This window comes from Salvelinus sp. IW2-2015, unplaced genomic scaffold (assembly GCF_002910315.2).
Source record: "Salvelinus sp. IW2-2015 unplaced genomic scaffold, ASM291031v2 Un_scaffold1235, whole genome shotgun sequence".
In the NCBI taxonomy this organism is placed as follows: domain Eukaryota; kingdom Metazoa; phylum Chordata; class Actinopteri; order Salmoniformes; family Salmonidae; genus Salvelinus; species Salvelinus sp. IW2-2015.
Window position 1 is genome coordinate 24910 of NW_019942790.1, and position 18737 is coordinate 43646.

Here is an 18737-nt window from a genome sequence, read left to right on the forward strand (position 1 = left end):
AATAAATAATCTGTGTTATTTCCACATAGTTGCTGGTTGAAAATACAATCTACACAGGATCCTCTAATCAACCGGTTTGCATGGGCAGGTGTTTCGGCTGGGGACATACCAGGCGGCCAAATTGGTTAATAGACCAATAACAAAGAGAGTTCCAAACCTCTCTGCCAAAAACAGCTAGTTTTAAGTTTCCCCCTCCCCACCCAGGAAATTATTTGATATACACTAATGTCCATGGCTTCCATTGTTTCTTGGCCCAAGCAAGTCCTCTTCTTATTATTGGTGTCCTTTAGTAGTGGTTTCGTTGCAGCAATTCGACCATAAAGCCTGATTCACACAGTCTCCTCTGAACAGTTGAGTTTGAGATGTGGTCTGTTACTTGAACTCTGTGAAGAATTTATTTGGGCTACAATTTCTGAGGCTGGTAACTCTAATGAACTTATCCTCTGCAGCAGAGGTAACTCTGTCTTCCTTTCCTGTGGCGGTCCTCATGACAGCCAGTTTCATCATAGCGCTTGATGGTTTTTGCGACTGCACTTGAAGAAACTTTCAGATTTCTTGAAATGTTCCATATTGACTGACCTTCATGTCTTAAAGTAATGATGGACTGTCATTTCGTTTTGCTTATTTGAGCTGTTCTTGCCATAATATTAACTTGTTTTTTTTACCAAATAGGGCTATCTTCTGTATATCACCCCACCTTGTCACAACACAAACTGATTGGCTCAAACGCTTTAAGGAAGAAATTCCACAAATGAACTTTTAACAAGGCACAACCTGTTAATTGAAATGGATTCCAGATGACTACCTCATGAAGCTGGTTGAGAGAATGCCAAGTGGTGCAAAGCTGTCATCAAAGCAAAGGGGGGGCTACTTTGAAGAAACTCAAATCTAAAATATATCTTGATTATATTTAACACTTTTTTTGGTTACTACATAATTTCATGTGTTATTTCATAGTTTATGTTTTCACTATTATTCTACAAAACAGTAAAAATAAAGAAAAACCCTTGAATGAGTAGGTGTTCTAAAGCTTTTAACCAGTAGAACACTGAACTAAAATATAAACACAACATGTCCTGTGTTGGTCCCATGTTCATGAGCTGAAATAAAATGTGTTCCATATGCACAAAAAGCTTATTTCTCTCAAAATGTTGTCACAAATTTGTTACATCCCTGTTAGTGAGCATTTCTCCTTTGCCAAGATAATCCATCCACCTGATAGGTGTGGCATATCAAGAAACTGATTAAACAGCATGATCATTACACAGGTGCACCCTGTGCTGGGGACAATAAAAGGCCACTCTAAAATGGTGCAGTTCTGTCACAACACACAATGCCACAGATGTCTCACGTTTTGAGGGAGCTTGCAATTGGCATGTTGACTGCAGGAATGCCCACCAGATCTGTTGCCAGAGAATTTGATGTTTCCTTTCTCTAGTATAAGCCACCTCCAACGTCGTTTTAGAGAATTTGGCAGTACGTCCAACAACTGCAGACCACGTGTTATGGCGTCATATTCGCGAGCAGTTTGCTGATGTCAATGTTGTGAATGGTACGGGCAGGCATAAGCTAGCGGACAACGGACACAATTGCATTTTATCGATGGCAATTTGAATGCACAGAAAATAACCGTGACGAGATCCTGAGGCCCATTGTCGTGCCATTCATCCGCCGCCATCAACTCATGTTTCAGTATGATAATGCATTGCCCAATCAACAACCGGATCAACTCTATGTGAAGGAGATGTGTCGTGCTGCATGGGGCAAATGGTGCTCACACTAGATACTGACTTTTCTGATCCACAGATACCTTTTTTTTTAAGGTATCTGTGACCAACAGATTCATATCTGTGTTCCCAGTCATGTGAAATCCATTGATTAGGGCTTAATGAATGTATTTACATGACTGTTTTCTTTATGTGAACTGTAACTCAGTCAAATCTTTGAAATGGTTGCATGTTGCTTTGTATTTTTGTTCAGTGTAGTTATTTTGTTAGATACTTTTCCCTATTAGCTGAAATCTTATTTTCTTCAAAGCCCTTKGCTAYCAAACAMGTTTCACTAAGAAACAAAAAAAATACTGCACTCTGAACCACAAAACYTTGCTAGATTCATTAAAGTGTTGTTAGACAAAGCAAGAAAAGTCAACTTCAAAATGTGATGTAGTTTTAGTMGAWTTTGCAGCCGTTGTTGGTAAGTAATGAATCTGCTAGCTTCTAGAGTAACTTCCTCAACCTTTAAGTGTTTTAGGATTTGAAGACTGGTATGGAATAATCTCCATAACAGTTTGACAGGTCTGAGAAAGTGCCTGAGGGCACATCTGTGTGCTGTGTCAGGGAGAGGGAGAGAGATGGCCCCTTAATGGTGAATTTGTGACAGAAGGGGCTGCTGAACAGTGGGAGAGGRGTGTCCATTAGTTGTGATGAGTGAACAACAGTTACCTTGGCTTCGATGACAGCCTCGCTACAGGCCTGTAGCATGGTCAGGTGATGAGCGAACACCAGGAACTTTAACTTCTCAGTCTCCAGCAGCATCTTTATGTAGTCTTTCACTGCTCCGGCCTATAGGAGGACACCACAGAGGGGCCAATAGAAATGCAATAACAACATATTAGAATACATCTCTATGCGAAGGCCATACAGGGGAAATCAACCAATGGYAGGAAGGGAATGAATCATGAATTGCTATGAGACAAATACTCAAGACTTCACATATATTTGTCTTGAAGGACCACTTATACGATACACCCCCCCCCCCCAATCGACAGTCCTGCCCTGCTGTCCACATGCCACACACCTCCTGGACTTCAGACCTCTGTCACCAGTCTCTCCTCGCTCACCTAGAGACTTGGACTGTTAKTTATCAGAAGGCCTTTCCTCTCAGAGGGGGATAATGAAAGTAGGTCTAAGCAGGTCTAGCTAGAAGCKCCCTCCTCCATCTGCTAATGGAAACTTCTCATTACTGGGTTGCTGGGTTGCTTTTAACTCTGCAGAAGTTTAATTAGTGCAACACAAACTTCCTGTCCACTGAAGCAGTGATATGTTATCTCTCTTTAAAGTCCATCATCAGAGGCAGCAGGGTCTCTGGGTAATTGGGAGCATCTGCTGCTGCTGGTAGACGGGGTAAAAATAAAAACCCTGTCCCCCTCCACACTGCCAAACTCGMTCCCAAAATAACACCCTATTCCCCATGTAGTGCACTACTTTTGACCAGGGCCCATAGAGCTCTGGACAAAAGTAGTGCACCATGTAGGGAATAGGGTGCGATTTGGGAAGCATCCATGGTCCACTCGCCAGGCATTCACATCCGCTTCAGAAGTGACATGAGATGTGTGTGTGTGTATCCACTCACCCCTCCAAAACGTTATTTTCTGTCAGTGTGTGTGAAGCAGCAGCCAACCGAAAGGGATGGGCGAGGAAATGAGACAGGAGGATGACACGTCTACAGCGACACAACGGTGAACTTTAATCAAGCGGAGGAGGAGGAAGGGGAAACTGAGAGAAAAGCCAATCAGCAAACAAGACGGAGCGAACAAGCCAACCGGTGGAGGAGGATTCCTCCGCTAGTTACGTTCAGCAGTGCTGAGGCTTTGTTAACCTTGGTGCAGGATCCTTATTACAGAGGAGCCTGGGTCATGTTCAGTTAGACACCTAACAAACGTAAAACTGTCCAAAAACGGAGCGAAACAGGTGGAGGTACTATCTGTGCTGTTTTCTGTTGAAAAACGTTTGTATCCCGCGTACCAAGCCAGCTTCCTTCACTTAAGTCACCTGGGAAGTTAACGGCTGACATTCTTGCCTGGTGGTTACCATGGCAACCACATTAGAAGTAACACCTTGGAAAGTCTGTTATATTTGGCTTCGGTCGCTGCTGTCGAAAAGTTTACTTTAGAAAATACAGAGAAATTGAAAGGCCACAGTTATGGCTGTCCAGAGTTATGATGGCAGCCAGAACGCTTTCACTAAGGGGTGGCAGACCTTCACTCTGTTCCCATGGCGATGCGCTCTGAGTAATGTGAAGCATAACTACTAGGGAGGGAGGCCTTGCACTGAGGAGAAAGAAAAAAAACATGCTTGTCACCTTTTGACACCGCCCTTCAACAACAACCTCTCTACACAGAGAGACAGAGAGAGAGACAGAGAGAGACGACAGGAAGAGACAGAGAGACGAGACAGAGAGAGAGGACAGAGAGAGAGAAGAGAGAGAGAGAGACGAGGAAGGAGAGAGACAGAGACAGAGAGAGAGGACAGAGAGAGAGACAGGACAGAGAGACAGAGAGAGAGACAGAGAGAGGACAGAGAGACAGACAAGACAGAGAGAGACAGACAGACAGACAGACAGACAGACAGACAGAACAGACACAGGACAGGACAGACAGACAAGAAGAGAGACAGACAGAAACAAAGCGAGAGAGAACAGAGACAAGAGACAGACAGCAGAGAGGGGACAGACAGAGAGAGCGAGAAGAGACAGAACAGACGAGAGAAAGGAGACGAGAGAGCGAGAACGACAGCCGAAACAGACGAGAAGCAGAGAGAGACAGAGACAGAGAACAGAGACAGAGGAGAGAGACAGCAGACAGAGCAGACAGAGACAGAGAGACAGACAGAGCAGAGAAGAGACAGAGAGACGAGAGACAAGAGACAGAGAGGAGCAGGAAGAGAGAAGACAGAGAGAGAGAGAGCGAGAGGACAGACAGAGAACGAGAGCAGAGAAGACCCTTTTCATTAGAACGGTCAAAAATGCTGCCAGGAGGGTTAGGTGCCTGTGTGTGTATATACACCTTACCTTAGCGATTGGCGGTCTGTTTGTACATGCGTGTCACGAGCCCCATGACTTCAGCGAAGGGGTTGTTCCGTGGCAGAGACCCCCGAACCCATCGTCCTCATTCAGGCGCTCCACTCCTCCAAGCTGCCGCTCGCCTCCGCCACACACAACACACACGTCAAAAGGCCGGCTATTCTTTCTCCTCTTCTGTTTGCAAGCCTATAAGGCAGAACATGTTTGCTGTGGATGGTACCCTACTTTTTCCTCCATTCAGGTGTAGAAAGGAGGAGGAAAAAGAAAGACACACAATTCCCAAGACGCTGCTTCCTCTCCTCACGTCATAGTGCCTAGGTAGTCACATGGCTAGCCCAATTATAGCTGGATTGTGACAAGGGATGTAGAAGATGGAGAACACCACTAGCCAACACATAAATCACACCAGGTCTGCTCTCAAGCAGTAACACAATGAGTATTCTGGGATTACTGTACAATGGCAGTATGTAAAAGGGAGTAAGCTCAGTATGAAGGAGTTTCAAGGGGATTACTGAACCAATGCAGTTGAAGGAGTATTTAGGAGTACTGCATCATAAGAGTTGGGAGTTACTGTACAAGGGAGTTACGTACAATGCAGATGAAGGTATTTAGGGTGTGACTGTTACAATGGCAGTATGAATGTATTTAGGGAGTACTGTACCAAGTGGGTTACATGTACAATGCAGTATGAAGGAGTATTTAGTGGGTTACTGTAGAAAGGGCAGTATGAAAGGAGTATTTAGAGGGAATTTACTGTACAACGGCATTGAAGGAGTATTTAGGGAGTACTGTACAATGGCAGTATGAAGGAGTACATTTACATTTAAGTCATTTAGCAGACGCTCTTATTCCAGGCGACTTTACAAATTGGTGCATTCACCTTTATGATATCCAGTGAACAACCACTTACAATATGCATCTAACTCTTTTAAGGGGACGGGGGGGTTAGAAGGATTACTTTATCCTATTCACTAGTATTTCCTTAAGATGGGGTTTCAAGGTGTCTCCGGGAAGTGGTGATTAACTCCGCTGACCTGGCGTGTGAGGGAGTTTGTCCACCATTGGGGTGCCAGAGCAGCGAACGTTTTGACTGTGCTGACGGGAACTGTACTTCCTCAGAGGTAGGAGGCGAGCAGGCCAGAGGTAGATGAACGCAGTGCCCCACCTTTTGGTTTGCGGTGTAGGCCTGATCAGAGCCTGAAGGTACGGACGGTGCCGTTCCCCTCACAGCTTCGTAGGCAAGCACCATGGTCTTCTGTAGCGGATGCGTGCTTACTGGAGCCAGTGGAGAGACGGAGGAGCGGGGAGGTGACGTGAGAGAACTTGGAAAGTTTGAACACCAACGGGCTGCGCGTCCTGGAGAGTTGTAGGGTTTAATGCACAGGCAGGAGCCCAGCCAACAGCGTGTTGCAGTAATCCAGACGGGAGATGATCAAGTGCCTGGATTCAGACCTGCCGCCGCTTCCTGCGTGAGGCAGGTCGTACTCTCGAATGTCTGGTAGAGCATGAACCTTACAGGAAACGGTGTCACCGCCTTGTTAGTTTGGAACGACAGGTTTCAGATCACGCCAAGGTTCTTAGCCTCTCTGGGAGGAGGACACAATGGAGTTGTCAAACCGTGATGCGAGATTCATGAACGGCAGTCCTTCCCCGGAGGAAGAGCAGCTCGTCTTGCCGAGGTTCAGCTTGAGGTGATCCGTCCTCACACTGATATGTCTTGCAGACATGCAGAGATGCGACTTCACCCCTGGTTTATCAGAGGGGGAAAGGAAGAAGATTAATTGGTGTGTCGTCTGCATAGCAATGATAGGAGAGACCATGTGAGGATATGACAGAGCCAAGTGACTTGTGCTTATAGCGAGAATAGGAGAGGCCTAGAAACAGAAGCCTGGGGACAACCATGGAGAGCACGTGTGCGGAGACAGATTCTCGCCACGCCACCTGGTTAGAGGAGCACCTGTCGTAGCTTAGGACGCAATCCAAGCGTGGACCTTGCCGGAGATGCCCAGCTCGAGGGGTGGAGAGGAGGATCTGAGCGTCACCAGTATCAAAGCAGCCGATAGGGTCTAGAAGGGATGAGAGCAGAGGAGAGAGTTGGCTTTAGCAGTCGTGAGCGCCTACGTGACAGCAGAGAGAGCAGTCTCAGTTGAAGCACTTAGTCTTGAAACCTGACTGTATTTGGAGCCAGAAGGCTTCTGAAGAAGATAGCAGGAGAGCTGCCAAGGACGCACGTTCAAGAGTTTTGAGAGAAAAGAAAGAAGGATACTGCGTTCTGTAGTTATTGACGATCGGGGGATCGAGTGATAAGTTTTTCAGAAGGGTGGAACTCTCGCTCTCTTGAAGACGGAGGACGTAGCCCAGCGGTCAAGGATGAGATTGGATGAGCGAGTGAAGGTACAGGAGAAGGTCTCCGAAATGGTCTGGAGAAGAAGGAGGGATAGGGGTCAAGCGGGCAGGTTGTTGGGGGCCCGGCCGTTCACAACGCGGACGATTTATCTGAGGAAGAGAGAGGAGAAAGATAGGTCAAAGGCACAGGGTAGGGCAGTGTAGCAGAACCCAGCGTGTCGTTTGATTAGCAAACGAGATGGATGTCGTCGACCTCTTCTTTTCTAAAATGGTTGACAAGTCCCTCCGCAGAGGATGGGGAGAGCTGGTGAGGAGGGAGGAGGCATTAGGAGGAGGAGAACGGTGCAAAGACTTCCTAGCGTTGAGGCGAGCTTGGAATTATAGAGTGTGAGAATGCGTTTAGCAGAGAGACAGAAAGAGGAGAATGTAGAAGGAAGGGAGTTGAAGGAGCAGCGTCCGAGGGAGGCGAGTTCCTCCATTTCCGCCCGGCCTGCCCGGAGCCCTGTTCTGTACGCTCGCAATGATTCGATCGAGCACGGAGCGGAGCGAGGACCGAGCCCGGCCTGGAGGATAGGGGAATAGAGATCAAAGATGCGAAGAGGAGAGGAGGGGTGAGCGAGGCAGATCAGAGATAGTGGAGAGGTTTGAGCAGAGCAGGGAAGAGATTACCGTATTTACTATCTTATTACTATTGCTCTCGCCCTAAAACGATACGCACTTCGAATATATTACTTTATATAAATGTTATTGTATTAATTGGTAGAAGGCAGTACGAGGAGTATTTAGGGGACGTTAGGGGTATTATGGTAAGGAAAGGCATACGGAAGAGTATTCTTAGGGTACGTTAGAGGTATTCTGAGGAAGGCAGTACGAAGGATATTTAGGGAGTAGGGTGTATTACTGTAGGAAAGGGCAGTAGGAAGCAGCTCTAGAAAACAACAGATAATTACTAATTGTCACATTCTGAGGCAAAACCATTGCGATATTTTTTTAATGTATTTTAGGGTTAATTATGTATTTTTATAATGTATTTATATTTAATGTATTTATTTAAGTTATTTAGGGAGTTACTGTACCAATGGCGTTATGAAGAGATTTAGGGAGTTCTATAGAAGCAGTATGAAGGAGTATTTAGGGGATTACTGTACTAATGGCCATGAAGGAGTATTTAGGGTAGTTACTGTAGACAGCAGTACGAAGGATTATTGTTAGGGGTGATTACGGTGAAAGGCAGTACGAAGGAGTATTTAGGGGTTCTGTAAATGCGCTAAGATATACGAAGGATGTATGTAAATGGGACGAAGTTTAGGGGTTAGGTAACTGTAGAAAGGCAGTACGAAGGGAGTATTTAGGGATTAGGGTATTACATGTAGGCAGGCAGTACGAAGGGTATTTAGGGGGTTGGGTATTACTGTAGAAAGGCAGTAGAAGCAGCTCTGAGAAGGACAACGATACATCTGAATTGTAACAAATCTGAGGGCAAACCCATTTGCGGTTTTTTTTTAATGTATTTAGGTTAATTAATGTATTTTTATAATTGTATTTTTATAATTTAATGTATTTTTTAGAGTATTAGGGGAGTTACTTACCAATGGCAGTATGAGGCGTATTTGGGGAGTTTACTATAGAAGGCAGTTGAAGGAGTATTAGGGGAATTATGTACATGGAGTATGAAGGAGTATTTAGGAGTTAACTGAGAAAGCAAGTACGAAGGAGTATTTAAGGGTATTACTGTAGAAACAGTTATGAAGGAGTATTAGGGGAGTTACTGGTAGAAAGGCAGTAGAAGGAGTTTTCAGGGGAAATTACTGCTACAATGGCCAGTGACGAAGGAGTATTTTAGGAGAGTTAGGGTATTACTGTAGAAAGGCAGTAACGGGAGTTATTTAGGGGAGTTAGGGGTATTACTGTAGAAAGCAGTTACGAAGGAGTAAATTTAGGGGGTTAGGGTTAATTACTGTAAGAAGGCATACGAAGAGTAATTTTAGGGGAGTTGGGTATTACTGTAGGAAGGCAGTACGAAAGGGTATTTAGGGAGTTGGGGTATTACTGTAGGAAAAGGCAGTACGAAGGAGTATTTAGGGGAGTTGGGTATACTGTACGAAGGCAGTACGAGGGTAGTTTAGGGGAGTTAGGGATTACTGTCAGGAAGGCGTACGAAGGAGTATTTAAGGAGGTTAGGGGTCATACTGTCGAAAGGCAGTACGAAGGAGTATTAAGGGTAGTATAGGGTAATTACTGTAGGAAGGCAGTACGAAGGGAGTATTAGGGAGTTAGGGTTACTGTAGAAAGGCGTAGGAAGCAGCTCTGAGAAAGACAACAGATAATCTGAATTGTACAATCTGAGGCAAACCCATTTGCGGTATTTTTTTAATTATTTTTTTAATTTCACCTTTATTTAACCAGGTAGGCCAAGTAGAAACAAGTTCTCATTTACTACTAGACCAGTCACATACATGTCCCCTACCTGTTGGTATGTTAATTACAAATTGACAAGCTATATATTATGAATTTAGAATACAGGCCTCAGAAAGTATTCAACCCCTGCACTTTTCCACATTTTGTTACGTTACAGCCTTATTCTAAAATTGATAAAATTGTATTTTTCTCTCAATCTACCACAATACCCATAATTGACAAAGCAAAAACTGTTTAGAAATGTTGCTAATTTGTTAAAAATAGAATAATGAAATATCACCATTTACACTAAAGTATTCGACCTTACATCAAGTTACTTTGTATGAAGCACCTTTGGCAGCGATTACAGCCTCGTGCTTCTTGTTAACGCTAACTTGGCACACCTGTATTTGGGGAGTTTCTCCCATTCTTCTCTGCAGATCCTCTCAAGCTCTGTCAGTTCCGATGGGAGCATTCATGGACAGCTATTTCTCAGCTCTTCAGAGATGTTCGATCGGGTCAAGTCCGGGCTCTGGCTAGCCACTGAGGAACATTCAGAGACTTGTCCTGAAGCCACTCCTGCGTTGTCTTGGCTGTGTGCTTAGGGTCGTTGTCCTGTTTGGAAGGCGAACCCTTCGCCCCAATCTGAGGACCTGAGTACTTCGACGTTCATCTTTCCCTCAATCCTGACTAGTCTCCCAGTCCCTGCTGCTGAAGAACATCCCCACAGCATGATGCTGCCACCACCATGCTTCACCGTAGGGATGGTTCCAGTTTCCTCCAGACTTGACACTTGGCATTCAGGCCAAAGATTCCATCCTGGTTTCATCAGACCAGAGAATCTGGCCACTCTACCAAAAAGGCTTGATTGGTGGAGTGCTGCAGAGATGGTTGTCCTTCTGGAAGTTTTTCCCATCACAGAGGAACTCTAGTTCTCTGTCAGAGTGACTATCGGGTTCTTGGTCACCTCCCTTAACCAAGGCCCTTCTCCAGATCTGTGCCTCGACACAATCCTGTCTCGGAGCTCTATGGACAACTCCTGTGCCTCTGATATGCACTGTCAACTGGGACCTTATTATAGACAGGTGTGTGCCTTTCCAAATCATGTCCAACCGATTGAATTTACCACAGGTGGACTCCAATCAAGTTGTAGAACATCTCAAGGATGATCAATGGAAACAGGATGCAGCTGAGCCTCATATCAAAGGGTTTGAATATGTACGTAAATAAAGTATTTGTTTTTTTTATTTGAATACATTTGCAAACATTTCTAAAAAACAGTTTTTGCTTTGTCATTATGGGGTATTTTGTGTAGATTGCTGAGGATAAAAATAAAAATAAAATGATTTTAGAATAAGGCTGTAACGTAAAAAATGTGGAAAAGTTGAGGGTCTGAATACTTTCAATGCACTGTATATAACCCCATACATGCATATATTCATTATTTAATTCACACTGACTGCATACATACAGTCCTTAAATTAGCCAGCCAGTGGAGAGCGTAGGCTGAGGAGTGTGTGTGTGTGTGTGTGTGTGTGTGTGTGGTGTGTGTGTGTGTGTGTGAGAGTGTGTGTGTGTTGTCGACCGCATTGTATTTTGGAATGCAGCAGCAGGTGAGGCTCTTTGTACTGAGAGAGAGGAGAGATCAGAGAGAGAGGAGATCAGAGAGAGAGAGAGATCAGAGAGAGAGAAAAAAAGAGGCCATGCATTCTTCTGGCTGACAGAGGTAACAGAGGATGAGAGGAACAGAGGATGAGTTCTGCCTCATTACTTCAGCCTTAATCGCAGCACAGAGAGGAGAAGAGCGTAGCGGAGGATGGAGGGCACAGAGTTTAGAGCTCACCGAGTAAAGTTTACCACACTATTAGAGACTCACAGAGGACTTAGCTCAGAGATTATGGAGTTCACACAGAGTTTATTACAGCTCAAGTATAGAGTTTAGAGTTCGCACGGTATCGAGCTCTAGAGCTCACAGGATATAGAGCTATAGAACCACACGGTCCCGTGTGGCTCAGTTGGTAGAGCATGGCGCTTGCAACGCCAGGGTTGTGGGTTCATTTCCCACGGGGGACCAGGATGGATATGTATGAACTTTTCAATTTGTAAGTCGCTCTGGATAAGAGCGTTTGCTAAATGACTATAAGTTAAATGTATAGAGCTATAGAACTCACAGGATAGAGCTATAGAGCTCCACAGGTATAGAGCTCACAGGGTACAGTGGTATATGGGATGGGGCCACAGTCTCCCGAACCCTCCTGTCTCAGCCTCCAGTATTTATGCTGCAGTAGTTTATGTGTCGGGGGCTAGGGTCAGTCTGATATATCTGGAGAATTCCTGTATCTTCTGGTGTCCTGTGTGAATGTAAGTATGCTCTCTCTAATTCTCTTTCTTCTCTCTCTCTCTGACCTTCCTCGGAGTTGACCTCATGCCTCCTGGACTACCTGCCTGAGACATCCTTGCTGTCCCCAGTCCATCTGGCCGTTCGCTGCTGCTTCCAGTTTCAACTGTTCTGCCTGCGCTATGGAACCCTGGACTTTTGCACCGGACGTCGCTACCTGAAGATCCCTACTTGTGTTTTCACTCTCTAGAGACAGAGATAGAGATATTCTGATCGACTATGAAAGACAACTGAAATTATCACTCTGAGGTGCGCTGACTGTTGCACCTCGCATCCACTGGTGTATCCTTCTTATCATTGCACCATGCTGGTCATATATGACATATGCTTGAACATCTTTGGCCATGTCTTTATAATTCCACCCGCCCACCAGAAGAGGACTGGCCACCCCTTCATAGCCGTTCCTCCTCTAGGTTTCTCTGGTTCTGGCCTTCTATGGTACGTTTTTCTAGCCACCGTGCTTACTTACTGCATGTTGGCTGTTTTGAGTTTCTAGGCGTGGGTGTGCAGCAGCTTTGAGATATCAGCGGATGTAAGAAGCTTTATAAATACATTTGATTTGAGGTAATTCAGTTTTATAGAACAGACAGCTAGTGCTGACCAGTATGAAAGGCTACTTTACTTACTTACGGAAAAGGGCAAGACTGAAATAAAACCATATGGCAATGGGAGATAAAATGATAATTAGTGTAAATTGGATACTATTGCGCGAGCACAGGATGGGAGAGCAGAGAGGGAGGGTGGGAAGGTGAGAGAGATATCGATAATGAGGATATTTTCAGAATATTTAGCACCCGTTCCCTCTGCCTAGAGGGGTCCGTCCGTCCGTCCAGCCGTTTGTCAGTCGTGTGTGTGTGTTGTGTTCGGTCTGTCTGTGCTGTCGTCCGTCCGTTACCTTGGCAGCGTCTTTGGCGGCGTCGAGGGATGCGCTGGCGTATTTTGGGGGTAGCTGGGGAGGACCTGGACCTTCAGCCTCCGGATCATGATCTCACTGAGACGCTGGTGGAGTTCCTCTAGATGAGAGGCACCACGACAGTCCCAGTTCTCCTGTTACCAACCTGGAGAGGACAGATAAACAGTCCACTGTCTCCTGTTACCAAGCAACCTGGGGACAGATACAACGTCCACTGCCTATCCTGTTACAAGGCACTGCGCGAGGACAGATAATAACAGTCCCACTGTCTCCTGTTACCAAGGAACCTGGGAGGGACAGATAATAACAGTCCCACTGTCTCCTGTTTCCAAGCAACCTGGGAGGGACAGACACCAGGGTTTGGGTCAGTGTGTCTGTCTGCTGCAGTGTCATTATGCGACTGCCCAGTATGTACACACTGCTGTTTGTCATTTTGGGAGGAAAGTGGGAGATGTAGCATTTTCACCATGCCAATGGTCAATATTACTGTGTGTGTGTGTGTGTGTTTGTATGTGTGTGTAGAGCGTTACCTGTAGTGGGCGTTACAGTATTGTTTGGCATAGTCACTCCACGTTCCAAACATCCTAGGATAGAGAGCCTCTATCTGCATAAAGAGCTGTGGAAACATAATACATGGAATGTGTGTGTGTGAGAGAGAGAGAGAGAGGTGTGGCAGGTGTGTTCTGCCCCCTCCATTCTAACCATCACTCTTCAAGGCACTAAACGGAACATTTCTGCCATGATGATAATAATGGACAATTATTCAAATGGAGCTTTTCAGGCAGCAGCCATGTGAATAACTACAGCCACTGTGTCTYTCCTCATCAAAGCACTGCAGCAGCACAGTGGAGCCAAGAATCCTCTGCTGTTACACAGGGAAATGAAAGGTTTGGTGTAGTGAACAATAGTAASGCGTGGGTGGAAGGGAGGGATGCTGCTTCTCTGGCACGGGCTCTGTGTGGTGTGGTGTGTGTGTGTGTGTCATTTTAAAGTTATAAATACTACAGAAAGAACAGAGCTGCAATGGTTTCTAGACCCTTTAAATCCCAGCCCATCTGTATTCAACCAGCCCTTCATGCTTCCTCTAGGACAGGTTCAATACATATRTGTGTCTGTGAGACTGAAGACAAAAGGAATGATAGGATCCCAGCGGGCCAAGCTGGTTGAAATGTCAGAATAGAACAGAAATGTGTGATCGGGGGAAGGCGTGTGTTCGGACGTTTGGACCTTCGGGGGTACCGTACCTCCTCTGGCCGTCCCAGGGCCGGGGTGCCCGTCAGTAGGATGGCCCGCTTGGCGTTCTGGATGAGTGGTACCAGTATCTTAGACCTGGCTGCGTTCCTGGACTTGAGGTAGTGGGATTCATCCACCACCACCACATTAAACCTCTGTCTGGTCAGAGCCTCCACCAGGGGGCGTGCATCTGTGGTGAGCAGCCCGTAACCCAACACTGTTACCTTACTGCTACTGATCCCCCTATATAACACACACAGAGGGTTATAATGTGTTATAGTGTGTTATAATGGGTCTGTGGTGAGCAGCCTGTAACCCAACACTGTTACCTTACTGCTACTGAATCCCCTATATAACACACACAGGGGGTTATAATGTGTTATGTATGGGTTATAGTGTGTTATAATGGGTCTGTGGTGAGCTGCCTGTAACCCAACACTGTTACCGTACTGCCTCTGTAGAGTGGACAGAGACACACCGATGATCAATAATCTCTAACAGTGAAAACATTGACTGCTGTTGTACTGATACTGTCAACTTGAACTAAATTAATTGAGAAAATAGACATTAATTTAGCAGGAATTAAAATATAAATTTGCACATTTACAATGTTAAACTGCAGGTTAACGTTTATTGTCATGGGTCTTGTCCAGGAGCAAGAACTGAAAGATCTCCCTTAGATAGACCAGCTGCAAAGTCAACATGTACTTTGTTGTAAAAATCATGAAAACAAAAATTAGCTTTTTGGTCTTAATTGAAGGTTAGGGTTAGACATTAGGGTTAGCAGTGTGGTTAGGGTTAGACATTAGGGTTAGCAGTGTGGTGGTGAAGGTTTAAGTGGTTTTAAGGATACTTATAAAGATGAGTGTTTAGGCCGGTGATGGTAGAATGGTGTTGAATTATCAGGTACAGCGTGGGTGATAGAAGATTCTAGGGTTGGTGGCTGTAAGCTGGTGTGGTGAAGAGTAGTTAGGAATTAGAATGTTAGCGGTGTGGTGGAAAGGTTAGGGACAACATGGTTAGCGGTGGTGGTGCAGGTTAAGGGTTAGACATAGGTTAGGCGTGGTGGTGAAGGTTAGGGTTAGATCATAAGGTTAGAGGTGGTGGTGAAGGTTAGGGTTAGACATAAGGTTAGCGGTGTGGTGAAGGTTAGGGACAAAGGTTAGAGGTGTGGTGAAGGTTAGGGTTAGCATAGGTAGCGGTGTGGTGAAGGTTAGGGTTAGACATAAGGTTAGCGGTGTGGTGAAGGGTTAGGGTTAGACCATAAGGTTAGGGTGTGGTGAAGGTTAGGGTTAGACATAAGGTTAGCGGTGTGGTGAAGGTTAGGGTTAGACCATAAAAGGTTAGGGTGTGGTGAAGGTTAGGGTTAGACATCAGGTTTAGCGGTGTGGTGGAAGGTTAGGGTTAGACATGAAGGTTAGCGGTGGTGGTGAAAGGTTAGGGGTTTAGACATAAGGTTAGCAGGTGTGGTGCAGGTTAGGGTTAGACATAAGGTTAGCGGTGTGGTGAAGGTTAGGGTTAGACATTAAGGTAAGCGTGTGTGGTAGAATGGTTAGGTGTGAGAACATAAGGTTAGGCGTGGTGGTGAAGGTTAGGGTTGACATAAGGTTAGCGGTGTGGTGAAGGTTAGGGTTAGACATAAGGTTAGGGTGTGGTGAAGGTTAGGGTTAGACATAAGGTTAGCGGTGTGGTGAAGGTTAGGGTTAGACATAAGGTTAGCGGTGTGGTGAAGGTTAGGGTTAGACATAAGGTTAAGGTGTGGTGAAGGTTAGGGTTAGACATAAGGTTAGCGGTGTGGTGAAGGTTAGGGTTAGCATAAGGTTAGCGGTGTGGTGAAGGTTAGGGTTAGACATAAGGTTAGCGTGTGGTGAAGGTTAGGGTTAGACATAAGGTTAGCGGTGTGGTGAAGGTTAGGGTTAGACATAAGGTTAGAGGTGTGGTGAAGGTTAGGGTTAGACATAAGGTTAGCGGTGTGGTGAGAGGTTAGGGACAGACATAGGATTAGCGGTGTGGTGAAGGTTGGTAGACATAGGTTAGACGGTGTGGTGAAGGGTTAGGGTAAGACATTAAGGTTAGCGGTGTGTGTGAAGGTTTAGGGTTAGACATAGGTTACGGTGTCGTAAGGTTAGGGTTAGCATAAGGTTAGAGGTGTGGTGAAGGTTAGGGTTAGACATAGGTTAGCGTGTGTGGTGAGGTTAGGGGTAGACATAAAGGTTTAGCAGGTGTGGTGAAGGTTAGGGTTAGAGCATAAGGTTAGAGGTGTGGGTGAAGGTTAGGGTTAGACATAAGGTTAGCGGTGTGGTGAAGGTTAGGGTTAGGGTTAGAAATTGTAGAAATAGGGCAAGGTTTATGACTTTATATATATATAGTAAAGTAAAGTACAGATACCCCAAAAAACGAATTAAGTACTGCAGTACTTTAAAATATGTTTACTTAAGTACTTTACACCACTGTCTTTACCTAACCTTAACCTTATTCTCCTAACCTGCTAAGTTAATTCACCTAACCTGTTACTAAACTGCTACTTTCATTATCCTAACCTGCTACGTTATTTCTTCTAACCTGCCACATTAATTATCCTAAACTGCTAAATTTATAAACCCAACCTATGTAAACAAATGATCTATGGCGACAAAGTGGGTGCTTGGTTTCCCTGGGCAGCTCATTCCTGGGTTAGTTGACTGAGAACACTTCCTTATTTACAGAAACGACCTGGGGATAGTTACAGGGGAGAGGATGGGGATAAATGAGCCAATTGGAAGCTGTGGATGATTAGGTGGCAATTATGGTCAGATTGGGAATTTAGCCCAATTTAGCCCAATTTAGCCCAGCTAGATTAATACCCCTACTCCTACAATAAGTGCCATTGGATCTGTCTCCCTGTCTCCCTGTCTCACTGCCTCCCTGTCTCCCTGTCTCCCTGCCTCCCTGTCTCAGCTGTCTCCCTGTCTCCCTGTCTCCCTGTCTCCCTGCCTCCCTGTCTCACTGCCTCCCTGTCTCCCTGTCTCCCTGCCTCCCTGAGTCAGCTGTCTCCCTGCCTCCCTGTCTCACTGCCTCCCTGTCTCCCTGACTCAGCTGTCTCCCTGCCTCCCTGTCTCACTGTCTCCCTGCCTCACTGCCCCACTGCCTCACTGCCTCCCCACACAGACACAGACACAGACACAGACACAGACACAGACACAGACACAGACACAGACACAGACACAGACACACAGACACACAGACACACAGACACAGAGACACACAGACACACACGTCTCGACTGCTGACACTTCACGTTAACCCCTCTATCTAATAGGGACGTTGTCTTAGACAGCAGTAATGACTGTCACTGTGTTTTGTCCCGACCCTGACAGCAGTCATGACTGTCACTGTGTTTTGTCCCGACCCTGACAGCAGTCATGACTGTCACTGTGTTTTGTCCCGACCCTGACAGCAGTAATGACTGTCACTGTGGTTTTGTCCGACCCTGACAGCAGTAATGACTGTCACTGTGTTTTGGCCCGACCCTGACAGCAGTATGACTGTCACTGTGTTTTGGCCCGACCCTGACAGCAGTAATGACTGTCACTGTGTTTTTACCGCCCCTGACAGCAGTCATGACTGTCGCTGTGTTGTGTCCCGACCTGACAGCAGTAATGACTGTCGCTGTGTTTTGTCCGACCCTGACAGCAGTCATGTGAGGGGACTTGGCCCGTTATTTACCTCTGGTTTATGGGTAAGGAGCATCCAGCTGTTGCTACCCCACCTCATACTCTCATCCTCCTGAGGATGCAGTGTGTTTCCTGCCTGCCTTTCTACTTTCCTGCCTGACTGCCTGACTGTCTGCCTGACTGTCTGGCCTGTCTACCTGCCTCACTGCCTGCCTGCCCGTTGCTTGCCTGTCTGCTTCCTGCCTATCTACTTTACTGCCTGACTGCCTGCCTGCCTGTCTGTCTTTCTGCGTTTCTGCGTTTCTGTGTGTCTGTCTGTCTGTCTGTCTGTCTGTCTGTCTGTCTGTCTGTCTGTCTGTCTGTCTGCTCTGCCTGCCTGCTGCTGCCTGCCTGATTCCTGCCTTTCTACTTTCCTACCTGACTGCCTCACTGTCTGTCTGCGTGTCTGCGTTTCTGTGTGTCTGTGTGTCTGTCTGCTTCCTGCCTTTCTACTTGCCTGCCTGACTGCCTGTCTGTCTGCATGTCTGTCCGCATCTCCGCCCGCTCATCCATCTGTCAGTCTGTCCCTGTCCCCTACCTAGCCTCAGCCAGTCTCCAATGACAACAACACACAAACCGCCTGTTATAAACACATCTACTGTGGATAGATTATATAAACAGTATATCTACACTATTTCTAATCTATCTCTACTAGAGTAACCTCACCCCTCCTCTAATGACATCCCTCACAGACATCACTCATCTCTCACTACCTAGCCTCAGCTCTCCTCTAATGACATCCCTCACAGACAACTCATCTCTCTCTACCTAGCTTCAGCTCTACTCTATGACACCCCTCCCGGATATCTCAATAGCTCCTGGCGCTATTACTAACATCCAAATACACTTTCTATCATAGCAATTGATTGGTAAGGCTACCTCCTTTGGTGGATGAAGATGGTGTATGGTTTGGAGTGACCAGATTTTAAGGCCATGGGTAGGGAGGAAAAACTTCTTC

General features: G+C 46.0%; 1 protein-coding gene across 1 annotated transcript in view; it reads right to left on the reverse strand.

The window, feature by feature from the left end:
* zranb3 (zinc finger, RAN-binding domain containing 3) overlaps positions 1–18737 on the reverse strand; it is a 58305-nt gene that overhangs the window by 22602 nt on the left and 16966 nt on the right. The window contains 8 exon segments of the mRNA XM_070438848.1: positions 2252–2561; positions 4784–4852; positions 4854–4922; positions 7499–7501; positions 12837–12895; positions 12898–13046; positions 13385–13470; positions 14099–14330. Coding sequence (XP_070294949.1) covers positions 2252–2561; positions 4784–4852; positions 4854–4922; positions 7499–7501; positions 12837–12895; positions 12898–13046; positions 13385–13470; positions 14099–14330 — 977 coding nt within the window.